The sequence below is a fragment of the Panthera tigris genome, chromosome F2 (genome assembly GCF_018350195.1).
Source record: "Panthera tigris isolate Pti1 chromosome F2, P.tigris_Pti1_mat1.1, whole genome shotgun sequence".
NCBI lineage: Eukaryota > Metazoa > Chordata > Mammalia > Carnivora > Felidae > Panthera > Panthera tigris.
Window position 1 is genome coordinate 17,475,043 of NC_056676.1, and position 26,405 is coordinate 17,501,447.

At 36.0% G+C, this 26,405-nt stretch overlaps 1 protein-coding gene across 5 annotated transcripts in view; it reads left to right on the forward strand.

Annotated features, from left to right (window-relative positions):
- LOC102968087 (serine/threonine-protein kinase Sgk3) overlaps positions 1-26,405 on the forward strand; it is a 144,237-nt gene that overhangs the window by 115,008 nt on the left and 2,824 nt on the right. For 4 of the 5 annotated variants that reach the window (XM_042973362.1, XM_042973363.1, XM_042973361.1 and 1 more), the window contains exons 9-17: positions 4,138-4,221; positions 4,329-4,460; positions 8,461-8,573; positions 8,662-8,698; positions 9,266-9,352; positions 11,112-11,207; positions 14,377-14,532; positions 18,219-18,308; positions 22,696-25,359. In XM_042973362.1, the coding sequence (XP_042829296.1) occupies positions 4,138-4,221; positions 4,329-4,460; positions 8,461-8,573; positions 8,662-8,698; positions 9,266-9,352; positions 11,112-11,207; positions 14,377-14,532; positions 18,219-18,308; positions 22,696-22,866 (966 nt within the window). In that variant the 3' untranslated portion in view covers positions 22,867-25,359. Of the gene's footprint in view, positions 1-4,137; positions 4,222-4,328; positions 4,461-8,460; positions 8,574-8,661; positions 8,699-9,265; positions 9,353-11,111; positions 11,208-14,376; positions 14,533-18,218; positions 18,309-22,695; positions 25,360-26,405 lie in introns of those variants that run through there. The other variant, XM_042973364.1, reaches the window with a different exon arrangement.

A 26,405-nucleotide genomic window follows, 5' to 3' on the forward strand; every position in this document is an offset into this window, starting at 1 on the left:
CAGAAAAACATTTTTCTAGATATGTCTCCTGAAGCAAGGAAAACAAAAGTAAAAATAAGCTATTGAGACCACATAAAAATAAAAAGTTTCTGCACAGCAAAGGAAATAATCAATAAAACAGAAAGACAGCCTACTGAATGAGAGAAGATATTTGCAAATGGCATATTTGATACAGGGTTAATATCCAACCTAGATAAGCAACTTCTGCAACTCAACACCAAAAAAAACAAATAGCCCAATTAAAAATCAGCAGAAGACATGACCAGACGTTTCTCCAAAGAGGACACACAGATGGCCAACAGACACAAAAAGATGCTCAACATCATTCATCATCAGGGAAATGCAAATCAAAAGTACAATGAGATATCACCTTACAACTGTCAGAATGGCTAAAATCAAAAGCACAAGAAACAAGTGTTGGCAAGGATGTGGAGAAAAAGGAGGCCTTGTGCACTGTTGGTAGGAATGCAAACTGGTGCAGCCACTGGAAAACAGTATGGAGGTTCCTCAAAAAATTAAAAATAGAACTGTGTGATCCAGTAATTCTACCACTGGGTATGTACCCAAAGTATTAAAAAACACTAATTTGAAAATATATATTCACCCTTACGTTTTAAGCAGCATTGCTTTCAATAGCCAAATTATGGAAACAGCCCAAGTGTCCATTAATAGATGAATGGATAAAGAAGATGTGGTTTGTATTATATATACACTGGGATATTACCGAGCTATGAAAAAAAATGAAATCTTGCCATTTACAACAACATGGGAACATCTAGAGAGTATAATGCTAAGTGAAATAGGTCAGTCAGAGAAAGACAAATACCATATGATTTCATTCATATATGGAATTTAAGAAATAAAAATAAAAGAGACAAACCAAGAAATAGACTCTTAACTATAGAGAACAAAGTGATAGTTACCAGAGGGGGGGGGGGGTGACTTGAGGGGGAATATGTGAAGTAGGTGAAGGGGATTAAGAATGTACTTACTGTTAAAAAAAAAAAAAAGTACATTTATCATAATGAGCAGTGAGTAATATATAGAGTTGTTGAATAACTGTATTATACACCTAAAACTAATATAACACTGTATGTTAACTATATTAGAGTTAAATTTTTTTTTTTTTTTTTAAATTTTTTTTTTTTTTTTTCAACGTTTTTTATTTATTTTTGGGACAGAGAGACAGAGCATGAACGGGGGAGGGGCAGAGAGAGGGAGACACAGAATCGGAAACAGGCTCCAGGCTCCGAGCCATCAGCCCAGAGCCTGACGCGGGGCTCGAACTCACAGACCGCGAGATCGTGACCTGGCTGAAGTCGGACGCTTAACCGACTGCGCCACCCAGGCGCCCCTAGAGTTAAATTTTTTAAAATTGTATAATGCATTCTGCACAGTAAAAAACAAAAATTATGCTACGTGACACAACATGAATGCATATTACATTATTTAGAATGAAAGAAGTCACAGACAACTTTATATGATTCTAATTACATAAAACCCAAAAAAAGACAAAACTTAATCTGTGTTATTACAAATTGCGATAGTTGAGGAAGACAGGGATAAGTAGTTTCTGAAATCAGGGGAAAGGTGAGGCTTCAAGCTACTGATAATGTTTTATTTTTATTTTTATTTTTTTATTTCTTTTTAAAAGTTTTATTTAAATTTCAGTTAGTTAATATTCAGTGTAATATATCAGCTTCAGGTGTGCAACTTGGTGATTCAGTATTTATATACAATACCTGGTGCTCATCACAAGTGCACTCTTTAATTCCCATCACCCATTTAACCCATCCCCCCATCCACCTCCCCTCTGATAACCATCAGTTTCTTCTCTATAGTTAAGAATCTGTTTCTTGGCTTGCCAATCCCTATGATTGTTTATTTTGTTTCTTAAATTCCACATATGAATGAATGAAATACAGACTTTGTCTTTCTCTGACTTACTTCGCTCAGCATAATGTGCTCTAGCTCCATTCATGTCATTGCAAATGGCAAGATTTCATTCATTTTATGGCTGAATAATATTCCATTGTGTATATATACCACGTCTTCTTTATCCATTCATCAGTCAGTGGACATTTAGGCTTTTTCTATGATTTGGATATATTACATAATGCTGCTGTAAACATCTTATGTAAGGGTGCAGGTTTGCCTTCGAATTAGTATTTTTGTATTTTTTGGGTAAATACAAAAATAGACACATAGATCAATGGAATAGAAAACCCAGAAATGAACCCACAACTGTATGATAATGTTTTATTTTTTGACCTGAATAGTGGTTACACAGTGTGACTTCATTTTGTAGTAATTTACTGAGCTATAATGATTTGTGAGTTTTTTTATATATATGTTATGTTTAACAAAAATTAAAAGTCTTATAAAATGGTTAGAAGCCAATAAAATACAATAAAACAAATTAAAGAATACATAAAAAGGAAAAGTAAACAAATACAAATCCACAGTGTGTCTGAAAAGTAGAAAAAATATATGATAGACTAAAATAAATAATGGCAACCTAAAATTTATTACAAACTCTTCTCCACTGAGTGGTCTTGGTTCCATTTTCATTTTCCCAGTTTGTTTCTTAACAGTTCTCCAATCTACCAGTCTATTGAAAAAATACTTAGCTCTTTTAAGGGAATGAGTATCCCTTGATTGCCACATTTGAATTATTTTCTCTTAATATACTTGAAGATGAACCAATCAAAATAGAGAAGGAAAGGTCAGGCTGGGAGGTGGGAGGTGTTGAGAAAAGGAAAGATTTAAGAAAGGGAAGATGTTCAGTAGAGTCAAATATTGTAGCAAACAAAAGAATGGAAAATGGGAGAAATGGCCAACAGTTGAGCACAAGACATTTTTACCTTGAAGATGTTTTGAGTCTACTTTGATTAAAAACATTTTTTTAAATTAATAGGCTTTATTTTTAGAACAGTTCAGATTTACAGAAAAGATGAATATAGAGAAAATACAGGAAATTCAGAGAATTCCCAAACCATCCTCCATTCCACACAATTTCCCTATTGTGAATATCTTACATTAACATGGTACATTTGTTCCAAATATTCAACCAATATGGATGCATATTATTAACTAATGTCCACTGTTCATTTAGATTTCCTTACTTTTTACCTAATGGCCTGTTTTTGTTCCAGGATCTCACCCACAATACCACATTGCATTAAGTTGTCATGTCTCCTTAAGCTTCTCTTAGCTGTGACTGTTTCTTAGACTTTCCTTGTTTTTGAGGACCTTGATGGTTTTGAGAAGTACTAGTTAGGTATATTGTAAGATTGGAATTTGTCTGGTACTTTACTCATGATTAGTCTGGGGTTATAAGTTTTAGCAAGGTTAACAACACCGGGACTAGAATATGAGGCCCAGCAGTGTCCCTACTTGCTGTGTCAGATAATCTCAAAACGCTTTGGAACGTACCCCGTTTAATAGTTACACAGCTTGCTGGGCATCTTGAATCCCTTAAAATTATTTGTAAAATCCTAAGTCTGTTACTTTTTTTTCTGGAGCAAGAGCCTCTAAGTTGCTTCACATCTTTGAAAGTGCATGCAACCTGCCCATTATAAAAACTCGGCTATACAGGGTGCTTCTTCTTCTGAATGTTCCTGAATTTGAGACTTGTATTAAAACCTAAATGCTCAAATAGAAATGCACTTTGATCATATAGAAACCCATTTCCTTCTCCTTTTTTTAAAAAATATATTCATGAAGTTTATAGCCTTAGTATTTTCACTCTTTAGGACTCAGGGCTGGTGCTTGCACGCGTGGGCGCGCGCGCGCACACACACACACACACACACACACACACACACACACACACGAGGATCTCAAGCAGTTTAGATTTGGGGACTTAAATTGGGTAAAAATCTCAAACTTTGGCACATTAAGTGACAAAGAAATGGTATCTGGCTATTCAAGTGATAAATATTTTTTTTGTAAAATATCTAAAGAGAAGTGAAATAGAAATAAATTCAGTACTTTTCAGTTTTCGAAACTAAAATATACAATCTAGGTCCCTTGTAGACTTTTTTTGTACATAATTTAAGTATGAATTTATTGACAAGTGAATTATTTCTATCAAAATACTGAAATTTCTAATAGTATGCACAATCTTTACAACAGGTTCTTCTTGCAAAACGGAAACTGGATGGAAAATTTTATGCTGTCAAAGTGTTACAGAAAAAAATAGTTCTCAACAGAAAAGAGGTAAAGTAAAATAGCATTTTTTTCTCCTAAATCCATTTTCTCAAATAACAAATGTTTTCTGGCATATAATACAAGTGGATCCTTTACTTTTTTTTTTTTTTTAACAGCAAAAACATATCATGGCTGAACGTAATGTGCTTTTGAAAAATGTGAAACATCCATTTTTGGTTGGATTACATTATTCTTTCCAAACAACTGAAAAGCTTTATTTTGTTCTGGATTTTGTTAATGGAGGGGAGGTGAGTTTTATCATTAGTTTTCTTTCTTTTTTTTTTTTTTTTTTTTTTTTTTGTATGTTTTTATTTATTTAAGCAATCTCTACACCCAACGTGGTGCTCAAACTCGTGACCCTGAGATCAAGAGTCTCATGCTCTACTGACCCAGCCAGCCAGGTGCCCTTATGATTAGTATTCTTATGTTGATAATGTTTAGAAAAAGTAGAAGGAAGTCACAGTTTTTATTCACTTACCAGTTTTTGGAAGGATAGGCCAGCATTAACAGCTATTATGTTCAAGATTCTGGCTAATAGGCACAAAGCAAGCTAATGAAGAATTGTAAACAAAGCTCTTTTCTTAAGCAGTTTATGGTGTAGGTGGAAGATTCATAAAAGAGCCTTGGTTTGAATCTACAGACTTCACAGATACTATAGCAAGAATAATATACTGAAATGTTAACAATAAAACATGATTTGTATTTAGATAATTATTGTCTCCACAGTTGCATTTAAAGATTACTCTAGCCTGTCATTTTCTAAAATGTGCAAACTATAATCAGATGAGATGATCCTCTAATAAAGAGTTCTGTGGTGAAGTCAGTGGAAAATATTTCATGTTCTATCCCATTGGCAATTACCAATAATGTTTCTTGGTGACTCACAATATGTTTCAGCATGTTAAAGACTTTGAGTTCTGCCTTAAACAAAGCAAAGATTTCTTTGAAAATATTTTCTTACCATGTAGTTCCTTTTTGTTTGAACCAAATCTATTAATTATATTCCCCAAAACTCTGAATCAGAGGGATATTGAAATATATTTTGGGAAATGCTACTATCATGATAATAATTACAGTAATAGCTAACATGCATCAAGTGTACTTGATGTGCCCAGCACTCTGACTCTTTGTGTGTATTATTTTATCTTCACAACAATTCTGTTATATAAGATAAAGAAACTGAGGCACAGAGAAGCTAGTAACTTGCTCAGGTCATGTGTTCAGTAAGTATTAGAGCCAGGAATTAAACTCAGGCAGTGTGATTCCAGGATTTAGACAGCTGACAGTCCCATTCCTCTGTTGCTCAGCCCCCATGCCTTTGTAATTAGTTTGCTCTCTGACCTATGAATGTCTCTAAAAATTATTCCGGTAGGTAGTGTCATATCTTTACAAAGGGTCTTTGATCCCCTAGTCCCAGAACAGAAAGAGAGGAAAATAATTATTTCAGCCTTGCTATAGTACACTTAGCTGTAGAATAAAGGAATTAGAAGAAAGACTAATGTCTATTCTGCAAACCTGAAAGATGGTCAGACACACCTAGATCATTTTGGGTTTTGTTTTTGGTGTGTGTGTGTGTGTGTGTGTGTGTGTGTGTGTGTGTGTTTAAAGATTGTATTTTTAAGTAATCTCTGCACCCAACATGGGGCTCGAACTCACAACCCCAAGATCAAGCATCACGCACTCTACTGACTGAGTCAGCCAGGTGCCCTACCCCTAGATCATTTTGGGGGAAGATCATAAAAGAATCATTATTCAACCACCTACATCTATGACAGAAGTGCTAAATGCCTCCTCAGTGTAGAAGCAAGACTATGAAGGTTGAAGATTTTAAGGTTGTCATTTTATTTTGTGTGTACATGAGTGCTAACATATACTGAGAATTTATTGAGGGCCTGGCACTTTGTAATTATTTTACCTGCATTATTTGAATTAATCAATATAATTGTTTTAGATATACACTCTTCTACCCATTTTATATATAAGGAAACTAAGGCTCAGAGAAGTTAAGTAACTTTTTCAGTGTCATCATGTGTAAGTGTCAGGTCCTGGATTTAATTAATTAACCTAGACCTCAGTACCACTCTGTGTATTAGAAATGTCATGCAAGGCGTTAAATGCAGATCCTCTTGCAAGCTTCCTGTTTTGTCCGTGGTTTCTTCATGCTGTTTTAGGACCTTGCTTCTGAGCTCTTTTTACCCAGTCATCACTCATAAACTGAGTGGCAAAGGTGGAAAGAGGTAGGATTGTGTTCTAAAAAACAGACTTGGCTAGGATAATGAGGAATGAAAAGAATGGAATAGAATATTGGGGTTGGTGGAGGAGGCGTTGAAAGGGCAGTAGTAGGTAGAATAGCAGTAAAGACAAGGAGAACAGATAGAGGTATGAAGAGTATAATTTCATTATGGGTTTCCTGTTGTTATTACTAGTGTTGTCCCCTGATTCTCATACTTAACATTTTAACCTTGATGTGTGATACTTACTTTTGCATGCTACTTCACATCTGTTTTGGAGCCAGGTAGAGTATAAAGAAGTAAGTTTTATGATACGAGGCATATAAACAAGCCTTCCTGAGCCTCAGCTTCCTCATTAATTTTCTACCTCCAAATAGTTGGGTGGATTTAAATAATACAAGCATATAAAGTCCTTAGCATGCTGCCTTTGATTTAGTAAGTAGTGTTAGCTATCATTAGTGAATGGTCAGTTTTTCATTTTGGGTAATTTTCATTACTATTATATTAGACAGATGTGATCAGATCAATATAGCATATTATAATAGCATAAGCCACAGCTAACAAAGGCAGTAATAGGGCTAAATAGGAGGGAGTATTCCAGAAATAATTAAAGGATAACAGCAGAAGAATTTATTCATTAGTTAGAGACAGAGGCTGAGGGTAAAGGAGCAGTCTAGGTAAATCCCAGGCCAGCATCCATTTATCTACTGTGTCAGGATCTGGTATAACTGATCTTCACCATAACCTTTCAGAAGAGGTTAAGAAAAATTTGGGGACAATTTTTGTTAAGTCAGAGAAGTAGAACGAATTGCACACAGAAGGAGAAAATTTGAATCCAGGTCTGATCAGCTATAAAACCTGTACCTTGTTGCCTTCCATGGCTTAGAGAGCTGGATAGAAAGTGATGTCATTAAAGGAGTAGAATACCACAGTGGCAGTTAAGTTTGTAAAAGAAGACAAGGGGCTCTGTTCTAGACAAGTTGAGTTTGTTGGCTTGTGAAATCGTCAAGAAAGAACAGCAGGCAGCAGGTCTTTGTAGAAGAAGCCCTAAGCAGAGGTCTAGGTGGGGTATGGCCATATGAAAGACCTCAGTGTTGAGGGGGTTAGTTAAAATCACTGGAATGGACTAGGTCACCCGGGCAGGGTGGGTTTCCAGAGGAAGGATGACTGTGAAGAGACCGAGGACAAAAACCTTGTTATCTCTGCAGAGTAAAGGGACAGAAAGGAGCAGAGATGGAACTCTCCAAGGAAGGAGACCTAAGGCAAGATCATTGTTTTAAAAGCCAAGGGAACTTAGAGGAAGGACCTAGGACAAACTTCACCCAGGCAGGTAACCTAAGGAGTAAAGGGCAGATTGTAAGTAAGACATAAGTTAAGGATTCAGAAGTGTAAGAAGTGAACTGGAGAGTCCAGCTGCTGCTCAGTTCCCACCATTTGCTACCACATTGGAATTTAGGCTTAATGTTGCAGAGTTTCCTTCTCTCCCCCACCCCCCCAGAAGAAACCAGAACTATGAGTTTTTATCCCCCCCAAAATTTCTCCCGTTTTTAAATGTTACCAGTTAATTGAGATTTTTCTAAAAACAGTATTTGGCTCAAACAAATGAGATCTGTGGGTTATATTTGGTCTGCCTGCCGCTTGTTTTCAATCTCTGAATAGGGTTTGATTTTTTTTTTTTTTTTCCAAATGAAAGCACAGTTAAGAAAGGTCTAGTGAGATAACCATATGGCTAGGGTCTTTGTTGATAATCTTTTCCAGAGTGATAAGGACACTGATGCATTGAGGATTGAGTAAATGAGAGATGAGCAAGTTAGCAAGGGTAAAGAAAGATGCATGATTCAAGAGAGAATAATTGCTAGGTGGGGGACACACAAGGGAGAGTCACAGTTCTGGGCTTTGGGGCATTTTTATCTCATGTTAAGAATAACAAAAATCCTATTTTTGTATTTATAGGATATGTTTGTTTCACCTTATGTGTGAATGATCTTAATATCTTTCTTTTTCCCCCATTTTACAGCTGTTTTTCCACTTACAGAGAGAACGGTCCTTTCCCGAACACAGAGCTAGGTTTTATGCTGCTGAAATTGCCAGTGCATTGGGTTACTTGCACTCCATCAAAATAGTGTACAGGTAAATTTTAATGTATTTCTTGTAAAAATGTCATTTTATTACTTTATTTCAGTTAATATTCAGTTTTGCTTTCCTTTTAATTTAATAGGGACTTGAAACCAGAAAATATTCTTCTGGATTCAGTAGTAAGTATTTTAAAAATCTACTGATTCTCAATTTTATTCTCATTTATGCTTAGTGGAAAAAAATCTGTCTCAAAAGCTCTACACTGCATGATTCCATTTATATAACATTCTCAAAATGACAAAACTGTAGACATGGAAAGCAGATTAATGGTTGTAAAGTGACAGGGACAGTGGGAAAAGCAGAGTGAAAAGATAAAGGGGTAGCATGAGTGAGTTCTTTTGATCCTTTGAGGTGTTGGACAGTTCTTTGTCTTGATTATGGTGATAGTTACACAAATCTGCACACCTCTATTGCATAGAACCACACATACCCAAATGCATGTAAAAAACCCAAAACTGGGTAAAATTGGCAATCTGGTTAACAGTATTCTACCAATGTCAGTTTCCTGATTTTGATATTTTACTGCAGTTATATAAGATATCAGCATTGGTGAAGAGTATACAAAACTCTTTGTAATATTTTTGCAATTTCCTGTGTGTCTACAATTATTTTAAAGTGAAATGGTTTTAAAAATTGTGAGTTTATGCCCATGCACTGTTTTATCTTACTGCCCCTGTATTTGTCAGGGACATGTTGTCTTAACAGATTTTGGGCTTTGTAAAGAAGGAATTGCTATTTCTGACACGACAACAACATTTTGTGGGACACCAGAGGTAAGAAATATGTCTCATTTGTCATTTATATAATCATGTTTAAAATGCAAAAATGAATCACAAATTGCATATATAATATTTGAAATCAGAAAAGTAGAATATTTTCTGCTTTCTACTGAAGTAGAATTTCAGCTTCCAGCCACTTGGAAATATATGATAATCATCCCTTCAGAACATTTAAAGTTTACTGATAGTTAGTATTTTTAATTATGATTGCGAGCTACCACAGATAACCCAACAAAGATATAAATTATGCTTATAATGTTAAAAGTTTACCATATCCTTTATTTAAAAAAAAATCACAAATCAGTAATGAAAAAGTCCTAAAGTTGTGGTAATGTTTACACCATTCTAAATGTACTAACAGCCATTGAATTATACTAAGTGTTCATTTAACAGAAGAGAGTAAAGTAGTGGATATGGAAGGAAAAAATTGCAAGTCAGAATTAATCAGAACATCTCACTCTCTAATCATGTTAGCTAGCAGAAAATGTATCCTTCTGTTTGAGACAATAATAATAATCCTTACAAGCTATGTTCAAGCCTTGTTATTGTTATTCTCACTACACACACACACACACACACACACACACACACACACACACGTATGTTTAGTTTATTTTAAACTGTCCTAATTTTAATGTATTTATAGTTACCTTAGATGCCAGGTAGTATTTCATCTTTATCATAGAGTAGTTGCGAATATTGTGTTGCAATGTGTGATAAAATGGCTCATGAGTCTTTTAATCAAGATCAGAAAAAAATTTTTAACTTAAAAGTGAGAGTACTTGAAATGTCTTTTTCTTTTCTTCCTTCCTTCCTTCCTTCCTTCCTTCCTTCCTTCCTTCCTTCCTTCCTTCCTTTCTTTCTCTGTCACCCTAGCTCTTGTGTATATTTGTAATCATTCTGTTTCAGTTTGTGTATGAAGAAACCTTTTTTTTGTGAATGTGTGTTGATTTCATAGTTCAACAAAATCTTTAAGTCCTGTAATTTTTAGAAAGGAAACACAAGTTTTTTTGGTCATCTAAATCTAAATGTAATCAGAAATTATTAAACCCTTTTTATATATTTTGCCATATCTTTGGATCACATTAGAAAGAAGGATTAAGAAATTATTTCCTTATTTCATATGGGAACAGAAAATACATGTCTTGGAATCTAGAATTCAAATTCACCATTTTATATGTGTGAAATTGTGATGAGTTTAAATGTTTCACAAATTAAAATGTGCATAGCCATCTAATCACAACTTTTCTAAATAATTATATTAGAGAATTGCTATTTGTAATTCTCTAGTAAAAATTGTAGAATTCTTTTTTCTTTAACTAAAGGGAAAAACATTATATTTGCTACATTAAAAATTCTTGTTTAAAGAGAAACAATTACAAGTAATGACTAGAGGAATTTCTAAAATAAATTTCTTGTGAAAGACTCCCTGCCCCTCCAGCCCAATATCTAGTTTACATAGTGTTACAGATTTCTACATTTGTTCTCATCTTCTGTTTGCCTTAATTGCATCACAGTTTATAGAGGAAAGTACTTGAATATGTGTATTTTGAAAAATGTCCGAGATGATTCTGAAGAGTATTATCACCTTGGAACCACTGATACAGGATGAGAATACCTAGCCAATTAAAAATCTAGATGATAGGTTTTTAGTGTCATAGTAACATCTTAAATTTATTAAATTTCTTAATTATTCCTAAATTTTACCATGAGTTGTGTATCAAGTTGCTCTAATATTTAATGTTTTCCATAGTACCTTGCTCCTGAAGTAATCAGAAAACAGCCCTATGACAACACTGTAGATTGGTGGTGCCTTGGTGCTGTTCTCTATGAAATGCTGTATGGATTGGTATGTATTTCTACTCTTTCATTATTATTCCAGTATATTTTAATTCTTTGAGTTTTTGCTCTCATTTTAGTAATCTGGAGGACTCTTAGTTAACACTAACAGAGCAATAGTAACCTGGTTAAACAAATCCACAATCACATTAGGGATATGCACACACACACCAAAAAACTTTTGCTTTGTTACTGGTCTTTTAATGTCATTTTTTCTGTTGTCCTAATCAGGTGTTCTCATCCCACTTGGATTTTTTAGAAGTAGATACTAGTTACAACATTAATATTATCCACTTTATTTTTTTTTTAATATTATCCACTTTCTTTCAATTTACCCCAGTCATCATTCTGCCCAATTTCAAAAAGATGGGAAGAAAAATATTTTTGTATTTATCAGAAGATAACATCTTTTGGGTTTTGCCTTGTGTTTTATTTTTATAGGATATAATACACTGGTGCTCCACTTTTTCCACCATTGGGAACTTTCTCTTGCCTTTACCATAAACACCATGTCTGGAAGATTTTATTGAAAAAAAAGGGATGGTTCACTGTGAAATCAATTGCCCTGGTATTTATTAATTAAAGACACATAAGACCAACCAGAGCTTCTGATTAACATGTGTAAAGTTGCTCTACTGTATTGATTAATATCATTCCAACCAAAGCAAACAGTTTAGGCAGTCAGTTTACATATTCTTACAGAAACAACACATGTTTTTCTTTAGGCTTTTTGAGATTTTTAGAATAGTTTCTAGAGTCCTTTTGTGGTCCCCTGAGTATCCAGCAACCTCATGCTGGGAACTGTGCACTCATCTCCTATGCTGCTGCCCACACAAAGCTAAATAATACCATCAGCTGAGACCTGAGCTGGGGCTTGGTTTTTTTGTTTGTTTCACTTGTTTTGTGTGGGCTTCCCCCCGCCCCCACTGAAAACTGGGGAGCTCTTAGTGTAATCTAACACATAAGGCACATGTTAGAACATTTGTCTTATGTTGCACACTTTGAATGATAGATTCCTATGACAACCAACACTGTCTCTTCTTTGCCCTTGCTTATTAAAAGAGTCGATTTCCTGGTTATGCTAGTGACTTGGAATACCTGATACACCTTACTTTCTTTAACTGCTGGATATTTTCCATCCTGTTATCTCTGAATCTTTCAAATTTCTTTAGAGGACAATGAAAATGTAAAATATTATCCTTGTATATAAAATGCAGTTGCCTCAAAAGGGAACATTTGAAACCTATATTTCATAAATGAGACTTTATTTAAAAATGAAGTTCAAGGGTGATCCAGTTAAGCATCTGACTCTTGATTTCGGGTCAGGTCATGATCTCATGGTGGTGAGATTGAGGCCTTATGTGGAGCTCCATACTGAGTGTGGAGCCTGCTTGGGATTCTCTCTCTCTGCTCCTCCCCAGCTCCCTTGCATGCTCTCACTCTCTCTTTCTCTCAAACCTTTAAAAGATTTTTTTTAAATAGAAAAATGAAAAAATTAATTTCAGTTTTAAAAAGTAAAAATGTTACGGGGTGCCTGAGTGGCTTAATCGGTTAAGTGTCCGACTTCAGCTCGGGTCATGATCTCACAGCCCATGTCGGGCTCTGTGCTGTCAGCTCAGAGCCCTGGAGCCGCTTTGGACTCTGTGTCTCCCTCTCTCTCTGCCCCTCCCCCCACTGGTGCTCTGTCTCTCTCTCAAAAATAAATAAAAGTGACAAGCCTATAACTCCCTTAACTTTAAAAATTATTTTTAGTTTAAAACTTAACTGCATGATTAGTTAATCCTCATGTTGAAGCTATACAGGTCTTTAAGCTGTAGCAATAGAATTGTAATTCTGCACAGCACACCCATAATACTGCCATTACCACAAGTACTTAGGAAGGAGCACTATCTTCAGGTCTTCTCTCCTAGCAATCTCTGTTTTAATTAGTTTATTCTGAAGTCTCAAGAAATTATTTAATGTTTGATCTGTGTGGAATCTCTGCAGTAATTCTTTCATTATGCTTCTGATGAGGTTGGTGGTTTTCTGTCAGATACTATTATGCAGTTTACACCTGTCTGCAGGGTGTTCCTAAACATTTCAGTGAGCACATAGTGGGCTCTACATGATGCTGGCTTTAAACATTTTTTTTTAACATTTATTTTTGAGAGACAGAGCGTGAGCGGGGGAGGGGCAGAGAGAGAGGGAGACACAGAATGCAAAGCAGGCTCCATCCAGTCTCTGAGCTGTCAGCACAGAGCCCAATGCAGGGCTTGAACCCGTGAACCATGAGATCGTGACCTGAGCCAAAATCAGACGCCCACCAACTCTTGATTTTGGTTCAGGTCATGTCTCACGGTTCGTGAGAACGATCCCCACATCTGGTTCCCTGCTTACAGTGCAGAGCCTGCTTGGGATTTTCTCTCTCTCTCTCCCCCCCCCCTCCCTCCCTCCTTCTCCTTCTCTGCCCCTCCCCTGCTCGCTCGCACTCTCTCTCTCGCACTCTCTCTCTCTCTCTAAAAATAAACTTAAAAAAATAAAAACCAACCTCTTTGCATTGGAGACTATGCTGCAGATGTACACGTGCCCACAGAAACCTTTGCATTTCTACAGCTGTCCAGACCCAGGCTGATTCCTGTAGATCAAGGCTGAATCCAATTCTTTGAACCTCATTTTGGTGTAGTTCAATTAACACTAACTTCTGGGGCACCTGGGTGGCTTAGTTGGTTAAGTGTCCAACTTCGGCTCAAATCACGATCTCATGATTTGTGAGTTTGAGCCCTGCTTAGAGCCCTGTGTCAGGCTCTGCACTGGCATTGCAGAGCCTGCTTCAGATTCTCTCTCTCTCTGCCCCGCCTGGCTCACACTCTCTCTCTAAAAAATAAACATAAAACAAACAAACAAACAAACACTGGGTGCTTGAGTGGCTCAGTCGTTTAAGTGTCTGACTTAGGTTCAGGTCATGATCTCATTGTGGGTTCAAGCCCCGCACGGATCTCTGTGCTGACAGTGTAGAACCTGCTTGGGATTCTCTCTCTCTCTCCTCTCTCTGCCCCTCCCCTGCACACACACGCACGTGCGCACACACATACACTCTCTCTCTCTCTCTCAAAATGAATAAACTTTAAAAATAAAATAAACTTTAAAAATAAAATAATAATTAAAAAAAAACACTAACTTTTTTTTCCTTTTTTTCCCAGCCTCCTTTTTATTGCCGAGATGTAGCTGAAATGTATGACAATATTCTTCACAAGCCCCTAAGTTTGAGGCCAGGAGTGAGCCTCACAGCCTGGTCCATTCTGGAAGAACTCCTAGAGAAAGACAGGCAAAATCGACTCGGTGCCAAAGAAGACTTTGTATGTACATCCTTCCCAGTACCACTTTATTTAAGCTTATTTGAGACTTGAAGAAAAATTCTTATTTTATGTGGCATTTAATGGGATGAATGTAACTCTTAAATAACACCATGAAAAAAAAAGCACATGTGTCCCAGCAGTTTTTACCATGTTTATATGGTGTGAAGCACTTGCATGTATGTTTTTTTGTTTGATCTTTATGACCATTTGAGCCTCTCCGCTTCACCCCTCACATCCTGCTTTCACACCCTATATAAATTTTTTTTTAATTTTGAGAGCACACGTGGGGAGAGTGGTGGAGAGAGAGAAAGAGAGTGAGAGAGAGAGAGAGAAAGAATCTTAAGCCAGCTCCACACTCAGCGTGGAGCCCAGTGTAGGGCTCAATCCCACGAACCCTGAGCTGAAATTGGGAGTCGGACTCTCAGCCAACTGAGCCACCCAGACACCCCTCACACCCTATTATATATTTTATTTTCATTTATAAGAATTTCCCCTCCCTTTTTAAAAAATGTGTGGCATGAATTTTGTGATTACCTAAACTTTTAAATCATTTTATTGAAACAGAATTTATAAGTGGCTCCTGTCTGCATGAGGTAATGCCTTTTGCCTTGAACTAGCATTAAATAACTTTTTTTCCTGAGAATTTGGTGACACCTCTCTGAGGTAATTATAGAATCTACAGGTTTGGTGGGTCTTTTTTGGTTTTTTGGTTTTTTTTTAAATTAGGGAAATTAGGGGCACCCGGCTGACTCAGTTGGTGTAGCGTGTGACTCTTGATCTTGAGGTTGTGGGTTTGAGCCCCACCTTGGGTGTAGAGATTACTTAAAAATAAAAAATCTTTTTAAAAAATTAGTGTAAATTAAATTGCTTATGTAGCTACTGGTGTTATGTTGGTGTGTCAACATGGACTTTTAAACTCAAGTTTCTCACAAATTCTTGGGGATTCTTTTATCAGTCGTGAACTTGAGCTGTGAATAACAAACTTGTCTGCTGGAGCTTTTCCTTTCCCACACTCCCCAGTACGTAGCTCTGTCAACAGTTTTCTGCCTAGCTTGGATTCATTCCATAGTCCATTGGTTTTATTCAGTCTTTCTAATACTTCACATCTTCTTGCCCCTTGGGCCTTTTATGGAATTCGCTGACAGAAATCACAACCCTGGATGAATCCACTTGTCATCTTCTGGGCTGCTAAACAGTGCTGAAGAAGGCTGCCCCACTGGGCATATTGGAAACACTATGAAGTTATAGTCATTAATCTCCTTTGTGCTTCATCGCTGCTTGGTAATGTTCCTGTGTTTCTCTAGCTGCTTCTCCTACTGTCTGTATTAATGATTTCAGACCTTCTCTCCAAATTTCCAGACTCCTTTTCTTCACTTTTAGCAGATGATCTTGCCTTCTATTTTATAGGGAAAGTAGAATCAGCAGAGTGGAACTAACTCAGCCTCGCTGTCAGATTTGAAGACCTGCACACTCCTGCTTGCTGTCATTTCCTTCTTCCTAATGTAGTGGACAAGGCCAGTTTGTACATCTGCACTGGATCCTGACTTCTTGCAGGGAACCCTGTGCATGCTATTTTTCTGCACAGATAACTGCTTGCTTTTGTTAGAGTGCATTCCAAGCAATAATGAGACATTATCAAATCTCTTGCTTCTTAAACTGAAAGCCCTCAACCATGCTGGCCTGCCAGGTAATAACTGTTTCCCTTCATAAAAGTTTCTGTGTTGATTTTTTTTCTTTCCCAGCCTCTTCTCATTTCTCAATTTACCAAAAATAGCTACTAGAATTGCTAAATCCCTCTATTCCTCAACTTGCCTTCTCAGCAGTATTTAAACTTCCAACACTCTTTCTTGTTCCATAGGCTTCTGCAAGAGCCCACAGTCATCTCATTCTGTATTTCCAGGCCCTCCTCCGTAATGTCCTGTGTAAGCCACTTTCTTCAACCTGATGGTTAAATGTTGTGGTTCCTTGTGGTTGGCCTAAGCCCCCTTTTCTTCTTCTGTGTTCTCTTTCTGGACAGTCTCAGTTGGCCCAGTGGCTTTGGTTATCTCTGTGTTTTCATCTCACACATTTATAACTTCAGTCCAGACCTCTCTTCTTAACTCTGGACTCATAATACTTACATGTTCAGCACCAGTCTTTGGATTTCTGGTTAATACCTTAAACACAGCATATTCAAAACTGCTGAACTCCTGCCATCTTCCTTTTGTGTCCTCAGGTCAGAAATATGAGTCATTCTCTACTTCTCTCTCTTCCTTACTTCCATATTCAAACGATAGCCAGATCCTGTTGCATTTGCCTCCTAAATCTTTCCTATAGCTATACACTCTTCTACTTGACTGTGACTACACTTTTCCTACCTTTTTCAACTTTTTTTTTAATTTTATTTTTAAGTAATCTTTCCATCCAGCTTGAGCCCCAAACCCACAACCCCGAGATCAAGAGTTGCACACTCCACCAACTGAGCCAGGTACCCTTACCATTTTCAACTTTTTTTTGCCACAACAGTAGCTCTGTTTCCTTAATCTGGCCGTGGCTTTCCAGTCCATTTCCCTATTACATTCAGGTCTTAAAAAAAACAAACCAGAAATCCCTTATATTTGTGACATTCCCGTATCTAAAATACCCTGATGGCTTTTCATAATCCTAGGATAAAATTCAGAATTCTTAATGTAATTCTTTAACCAGTATGATATGTCAGTTTACCTCTTAGGCTTCACCTTGTGTGACAGTCGCAATCCTTCCTTGTATTTTAAGTTTATTTATTTATTTTGAGAGAGAGCACGCACATGCATGCACGTACAAGCAGGGGAGGGACTGAGAGAGGAAGAGGGAGAATCCCAAGCAGGCTCTGTGCTGTCAGTTTAGAGCCCGATGTGGGGCTCAGACTCACGAATCATGAGATTATGTCCTGAGCTGAAACCAGGAGTCAGACACTTAGCCGACTGAATCACCCAGGTGCCCCTTGGCTCGTTTTCTTCATCAAACTAACCTCTTTGCCACATGAGGGCCTTCATATTCTGCCTGGAATGTTCTCCCCGTCATTTTTTATCTAATTTTTATCATCTTTCAGACTTCTGATCAAACATTACTTAGTCTCCAAGATGTCTTTTTAAACCCACCAAACTAGGTTGGATCCTACTTTATACACTTCTTTGTCACCTTGCAGGGAAAATAACTGGAATAAATACTGTGCCAACTTTTGATAATACTAACCCAGAATAGAATTTTTTTTTTTTTGGTAAAATAGCTCATCCCTTTGATTTTACCTCTGCCCCACTGTGTAAAAAACTTTTTGCCTAACTTTTTTTTTACCTCAGCCATTCAGACAATAATTATAGTTCTTTGTAGCTATGTAGTACCTTATTCTTTTCATACCTCTTTTATTTCCATATTTTCCATTGGTCCTTAAAGCAACCTGTGAGGTATCTTTATTTTACCTATGAAGAAACTATGACTGTGAAGAGGATATAACTTAAGTTGGTCATTCCAAGTAACTGTCTTTCCTGTTTTGCTCTGGCAGTCTCTCCCCTATGCCATTTTGCCACATGAATAACATAAACATGTACCTAAAAAGAATTAGTGAGGGACAAAGTGGTAGTGGTTTGCCTTCATATAATTCTTCAGTGAGTACTTAATTATATTTTTCAACATTATAAAAAATATATGTATTTTCTTTAACATTCTAGCTTGAAATTCAGAATCATCCTTTTTTTGAATCACTCAGCTGGACTGATCTTGTACAAAAGAAGATTCCACCACCATTTAATCCTAATGTGGTAAGTATATATCCAAATCTTGCTTTCTGAAATAGTAAAATGGAATGAATAAATAAGTAAATAAATAAATAAATAAATAAATAAATAGTGAAATGTAGAACTATATAGCTCATCATAACTTTGGCAATAGATCTCAAAATCTCATGTGAATGAAATTGAATCAGTACCTTAAATACTTTAAAAATCTGTTTCTCAGCATTTTCTAGTATACTGATAACTTCAAGATGACCAATAAGATTATAGCTACATTGCATTGGTAAAAGTATCTCCTAGCACAGCAATTATGAAATGTTTCTTTGGAGTATGTATAAGAAAGGGATGAGTTCATTAGATTAAAAAAGATGCAAATTGGGGCACCTGGGTGGCTCAGTCTGTTAAAGCTCCAACTCTTGATTTTGGCTCAGGTCATAATCTTAGGGTCATGGGATTGAGCCCCACATCCACGTTCAGTGTGGAACCACCTTAAGATTCTCTCTCTGTCCCTTTGCTCCTCTCCCCTGCCTCATGCTCTCTCTCTCTCTTAAAAAAAAAAAATTTAAAAAAAGCATACCTCTAGATGTAGAGAGGATTGTGCTTTAAATAATTTTTTTTTAATTTTAAGTAACATTAATGCATCTTTTTTCTACATTGATATAAAACTAGGCACAGGCAAACATTAATGGTAATGTAAATTGTCATATCCCTTTTTGGAAAATAAAATTTTCATGTTAGCTTGACTTGGTAAATCAGCTGATAGAAAAAATTTACATAAACATAATTTTTTTTAAAGCTGAAAGCTGCATTGAAGATTATGTTGGAAATTTGGGGAAATAAATATAGAACAATAGGGAATTTTTTAATCATCCATAGTAGACCAATAATGATATTACTAAACTATTGATAGCTATATATATAGGCATATATACTTTTATGATACTTTTATGCATCACAGTATGAAGTTTATTCCCCATACTGCCAGGTTACTGCCATTACTGTCCTCCTTATTATACATGATTTATAAATGAAGAAATAAAAGTCAGAGATGCCACATAGCTGATTTGAAAAGTAGCAGAGCAAGGATTCAAATCTGTGCCTTATTCCAAAGTCACTATTCTTTCTATGCTTTCTTGTGCTTGAGTGTCTAATTAAGTAAATGATAATAATAAATACAGAAATAAGGATGCATCTGGGTGGCTCAGTAGGTTGAGCATCTGACTCTGGCTCATGTCATGATCTCCCATGAGTTTGAGGCCCACATCGGACTTGCTGCTGTCAGCGCAGAGCCTGCTTCGGATCCTCTATCCCCCTCTCTCTCTGCCCCTCCCCTGCTGTTTGCCTCCCTCCCACCTACCCCCCCCCAAATATTTTTTTAAATGAGCAGACACTTAGAAAATTCTTATAATGTTAAATAAAAACATGGCAATTATGGGGTGCCTGGGTGGAATTCTTTCTTCCTCTCTCTTTGCCCCTACCCAACTTGTGCTCTCTCTCTCAAAATAAATAAACTTAAAAAAAAAATGGCAGTTATAATTTTTGTGACTTACGATTATAGTAGTAAAAATAACACATAAGGACTGGAAGAGAATATAATATAAACCAAGATTAATTTGGGATTGCAGGGTCATGGGTGAACTTGTGTTTCTTTTATTTAAAGTTTTTTGGTGTTGCGAAATTCATGAAAGACTTTTTAGTAGATTAGTGCAGGATAAGGAAAATACTTTAGGAAAGTATTATTTAGTCTACTCAGATTTTGTTAAATGTTTGTTTCAGTGCATTGCTCATGGCTGGTAATATTTAGTAGGTGTGATATTGTACACCTATTAACAGAACATTTATAGATTGCCTCATTTCATTTAGCTTATCCAGAAGTGACTGTTTCAGAAGTAAGGACAGACTCCATTAAGGACAGTTTCTGTCCCTAATTTCTAGAGTTTGCAGTAAGAACCTAGGGCCTTTAAGAATTATTTTATTTTTATTTTTACATTGAAAGTCTTACTGACTTTAGTTATCTTCAAATAAATAGGTCATCAGGCACATTGAAGAGTTGAGTTAGGTACTCCTAAGCAATACTGGAAATGGAAACAATGTAGATTTCAGAGTTAGATACCTCAGTTGGGATTCCTGCTTTTTTATGACTAATTAAACTTTTTTAAAGCAAGATCCACAACCAAGAAGCCACAGGGGGGGAAATTTTAAATTTGGCCACATTAAATCTAGAAAGGTCTATATGAAAAAAAAAAATGCAGACAACAAACTGGAGAAAATTTCTTTAACACATAAAGCATTCTTGTAAGTCAATGAGAAAAAAGACTAATTACCAATAGAAACATGAACAAAAGACACAAAATACACAGTTACAGAAGAATAAATACAGCTTTTAAATATATGAAAAGAGTTCAAACTCAGGTTACCATTTTTCACTTAACAGATTAACAAAGATCAGAAAGCTAGAGTATGATTAAGTAGATGTTCTCAATACTTGCATCCTTTTTTTTTTTAACATTGACAGCAATTCTTTGAAATAGTTCTGCTATTTTCCATATAATACAGATGAATTAACTTAGTCACAGAAATGGTTAATAGTTTGCCCAGAGTTCACAATTGAAGAACTAGGGGCACCTGGGTGGCTCAGTCGGTTAAGCCTCTGACTCTTGATTTTGGCTCAGGTAGGTCATGATATTTAGCCCCTCATCCAGCTCTGTGCAGATGGCACAGAGCCCGCTTGGGATTCTCTCTCCCTCTCTCTCTTCCCCTTTCCCGCTTGTGCGTGCACACACACACATGGTTGCTCACGCGCGCTCTCTCAAAATAAACATTTTTTAAAAATAAAATAAAGTTGAAGAACTAGAATTTGAGCTCAGGCTCTTTGAAGACAAAACCTCCCTAACTCTTAACATAAGCAATACAGTATTATCCCTGTTACTACTAGCCAACCCATAACGGCATTCACAAAATACCTATAAAATCAAGTAGAAGAATATTTGCCATCATTTACTGAACACCTTCTACATGTCAGATTCTGGGAATTTTATGTATTCACACATCAGATCCTCACAAAAACCTTAACAGGTGGGTGGTACTATTTTTACTTTACAGAAGCAGAAATGAGCTCACAGAGAGGTAGTTTATATAAAAAATTATAGCTAGCAAATTTCATAGCCAGAATTCAAACCTTAGTCTTATTCCAAGCCCATACTTCTTAGAATAACATGTAAGGATTTGACATTTTTTATATGTACCTAAATTCAGTTTCTTCCTCTTCGGTGGGGGAATTTCTCATATTGAGGGATCTAGTATTCTGGGTTTCCCTTGTCTCTGCTCCACTGTTTGTAGACCTACCTGCCAGACTAACTATATCCTTAGCTTAGAATACCTTCTCTGGATCCTTGTCTTTTACCTCAGTTAGACTTGATGACTTGGACATGCTAAGGATTCCCGCCCCCTTGGCCCCTTAAAGCAGAGGTAACCTAGAGATTCAGGGATGAGCTCTAAGAGTGAGTCACCTGAATTTGTATCTCAACTTTTATCTGCAAATACATTGGAAGCGGAAAGTCCATTAGCTTGTATCAAATTTGTAAAGGAAGATTAAGAACCGCTGCCATCGAGCAGCTGCCATGCTTTACTTCCCAGGTTCTTGGCCACTTCAGACCTCTAAAGCTAAGGTGTCACAGGCGAATGCTTAACGACCTCTGTAGCGCAAAGAGTGTTATCTTGCACGGTTTTATTTACAAACCTTCATTCTTTAAGCAAAAGGCTTTACCTACCCAGAGTTCAGAAACTGACAGGCAAGCATTTTCCTGCAAGTTCAAGTGAAAAGTGCCATCTTGAAAACCTACTTGGGCTCCTTTTCTAAACTTAGAGGTGGTGATGGGTAGAGAGAAAGGGAGTCAGTTGGAGGGCCTGAGGTTCACATTGACTTAGGTAAGGACTCTGTTATGCTAGCCACCCTTGTCTCCCCACAGCTCCCAACAAAAAGAACTTTGTTAGGACAGATAACCTCACCTAAATAATAAACTCTGGAAAGGAAAAGCAGAAATTGCTTCGAAGAAGTGATGAAGTAGGAAGACATCTAAACTTGCCAGGAATAAATATACAAATTCGTGAAGGGGTTTTAATGAAAGACTAAATTAATGAAAACAAAAGCTAAGATGAGGGGCACCTGGGTGGCTCAGTCGGTTAAGCATCCGACTTGAGCTCAGGTCATGATCTCGTGGTTTGTGAGATCCAACCCCATGTCGGGCTCTGTGCTGACAGCTCAGAGCCTGGAGCCTGCTTCGGATTCTGTGTCTCCCTCTCTCTCTCTCTCTGCCCCTTCGCCATTCACACTGTCTCTCTTTCTCTCTGTCTCTCTCAAAAATATTTTTTAAAAAAAGCTAAGAGGAATAATAATATGCTTTTGATGTTTTAGGCGGGACCAGATGATATCAGGAACTTTGATGCAGCATTTACAGAAGAAACAGTTCCGTATTCTGTGTGTGTGTCTTCTGACTATTCTATAGTGAATGCCAGTGTACTGGAGGCAGATGATGCATTTGTCGGTTTCTCTTATGCACCTCCTTCAGAAGATTTATTTTTGTGAACAGTTTGCCATCCAGAAACCATTGAGGCAAATACAAGCCTACAGATGAGACTGAAACTCCTGTTTGTGTGAATATATTCAAATCTGTTTAACTAGTGCCTCATTTTTACATGTAATGTTAAAAAATATGAAAAATGTATTTTCTGCTGTATGCAAGAAAATAGGGCATTTCAAAGAGCTAGGTTTTGGATTAAAATTTGTATTATTGTTTATTAAGCTTATTTTTAAACAAATTTTAAAAGCTATTGTTCTCAGCATTAACCTATTTTTAAAGAAAACTTTTTGCTAATGACTGTTTTTCCCCCTCAGTTTACACTAACATCTACCCAAGACAGACTATTTTGCAACAGCCTATTTCAGTTCAGTTAACATAAATTAATGCCTTTGTAACTCTCTACTTTGACCTTTGTTCTCAGATCAGAACTATGCAATTGGTATGTGGTTAAGAAGAAAACACATCTTTCCATGAGAAGTCGTTGGTTGACATAATCAGTTCTTGGTAGGATTAAAATGTAAAAGCATAGTTAACACATGGGCTGTGAGTTAACATTTGGAGTAAGTGTTCATTCTGCAGATCAAATTAAGAAATAACAAGGAGATCCTTTACTTTTGAAATACCAATTCAAATTTGCGAATTTTTTTTTTCTGTAAGAAAAGTAAAAGCTTAATAGTTAGAAGGTTTAAATATTCCCAAAGATCTGAAGGGTAATAAAATACTACTGGATTTTTTTTTAGGTGGTGCCAAAAATGAATGTCTCTGTGTCATGTATTTATATTACAAATACATTCTATTTATGTTCTTTCTGGTCTTTTGATGTTATTGTTAAGTAGGCCTAAATCTCAGTATTTGCTTTTGCAGACAGCTGTGTAAAACTGTTTTCTAATTGGTTAATAAGTGAAAAATATTGAGCTTTCTGGAGTTTTTACCTAATTGGGAATTAAAAAATAGAATAGCAAATTCTAGGTCAGTGTAAATATATATTTCGCTACAATGTAACAAGTTAAAAATAATTCCAGCAGATGCAATGACAGTATCTTACTTGTCTTAGGAAAAGTACAGGAAACTGGCCTTAAAATCATATTAAAAACCAACTAACTGTGGACTTGTCACTATGAAGAGAATACAGAAAAACTAAAAAGAGTGCTTGTCTTGGAATTCTGCTTCTTAGAGATTCTTCAAGTCATGTAGGAAACATTGTGAAAGTTTTGAGACCAACTTTAAAAGCTTAAGGAACAAGCATTCTTTCCATGTATTTCCTCTTGAGAAAAAAATCACAGAAGCATTTCACACCAATACCCTTTGGCTTAAAAATGTTCATCAAAATGGAGTGGAGGAGTGTGCTTTTGTTAGATTAATAATATTTGCATCCAATACACTGAATCTTACTTTAGAGGTAAGACTTTAATAGGGACACTGTAAATATTTGGTTTATTTGGCACTACTGTAAGTTCTGCTTTTACACAAAGCTCTTTGCTTATTATAAAGCAAAATAAAAACTGTAATCTCCTGTATGATTTATTTTTTACTCAGCCACTCCTTAATTAAACTGCCAAAAATTAAAGTGCAATATTGTATATTTTTAAGAACAAATTTAAAATATTATGCTGATGTTTATTGGATCACAAGAAATACAACTTTTACAGTAAAATAAAACTAGCAAAAAGATTAATAATCCTCTAATTCCTGTCATTATTTTAAATTAAATTGGTGATGGTTTATAAAAGTCATTACAAAAATGATTTGTATATGTGAGGAATAAAAGTATAAAACTTAAATATTTGGACACACATAAAAATTAGATTATATGGATTATCATAGGCTGACATATTTAATATTCAGGGAACAAAACCTCTTCCAAGTTTCAAGTTTATTTTTTCTTTCATAGCATGCTAAGTCTTTTAGAAAAGAAGTGTGTGCCCTTTGAATAGTTGAACCATTTCATGGCTATTACCAAAATAAACTCAGAGGTCTAAGTGAAGACTGCCTAACATTCTTCATGTTATCCATACCTCTTATTTTATTGCATATGGTACAGTGTAGAGCTTCCCAGCCATTGTTACATTATAGCACACACTGAAGATTACAAATTTTTGGCATACCTGAGGAGAGGTGCTAAATGATGCAGGTACTGGCAGCAGGTTCTCTGTTCAAGATTTTTAAATTCCAAAATAATTTCTGAACTTAAGATATTTACAGAGAGAGCCAACAAACACTGTTTGGATTTAATTTTAGCAATGGTGAACATTTAAAAGGTGGTTTAAATATTTGAAAGATTTATTGTAAAATTTTATCACTATAAAAACCATTACCAGTGTCTTTTAGCATACTTGTTAACTAGTAATTATCCATAGGCATAATATTACAAAACTTTACATATTTTATGAGTCATTCTTTTGTACATCATACACTATGTGAAAAACAGGAGTGAGAATTACAGGAACGTTTTTGGTGATGTTTGAATGACTTTTTTCAATAAAGTGTTTTGAAATTAATAACTTAATTCCTCATTTATGTAGTTTGGAAATTAGGTCTCTTTTAAAAATGGGATTTCCTGCCACTTACCTTTAAAGTCAGTGTTTACAATTCTATGGATTTTTATAGATTATTCCATATCCCAAGGTCATTGTTCATTTATGTAGAACCCTAGAAATATGTAGACGAGTTTCAGGTGGCTTGAGTACTTTGAAATAATATGCCAACTTTTGTGTATAAATGAAATTGACTTGGGACAGGAAGTTGTGTTACATGGCTTTGTTCAGATGCCCAAAAAGATTCACTGCTGTAAAATGATTGGGCTTCTTCTCTGCCATTTTTGTTCTTCTTTACTCACCTACAATTAAGAGAAATTGCTCTTGGGGCACCTGAGTGGCTCAGTTGATGGAGCATCCGACTCTTGATTTCAGCTCAGGTCATGATCCCCAGGGTCGTGGGATCGAGCCCCACATTGGGCTCCACACTGGGTGTGTGTAGCCTACTTAAGATTCTCTCTCTCTCTAAAAATAAAAAGAATTAATTTTGTTGTTGTTGTTTAAAGAAATTGCCTTCTAATTTCCCTGAAATCATTCCAATTGGGAATTTTGTATCTTTAGCATTTTTGGTGTCTTGCGAATATTGCATAATCATTCATTTGTAATCCTTTAAACATAGTCCTTAATTAACAGTTAAAAGGACCACTATGCAAAAATATTTTATTTTGCTATTCCCTTACATCATGCCCATTTTCATAGAGGTAATTGAGAAAGAAATATAGCTGTCTCAAAATGTACCTTTTAAATAATTTACCCAAAGTCAAGAGAGTATAGTTTAAAATCATATTACACAAAAAAAGCCTATGAAAAATATAAATTCAGAGTGACATTTATAGCAGTGAAGTAGCTAATCAAAGGATCCTACAAACAAAAGGTTAATTTTACATATACTGAAAATGATGAATCACTATATGAATCTTAGTAACGTAAAACAAAAATTGCATCACTTTACATAACCTTCTTACTGGAAGAACCAGACACATTTGGTGATTTTACAAATCTTGTGCTCA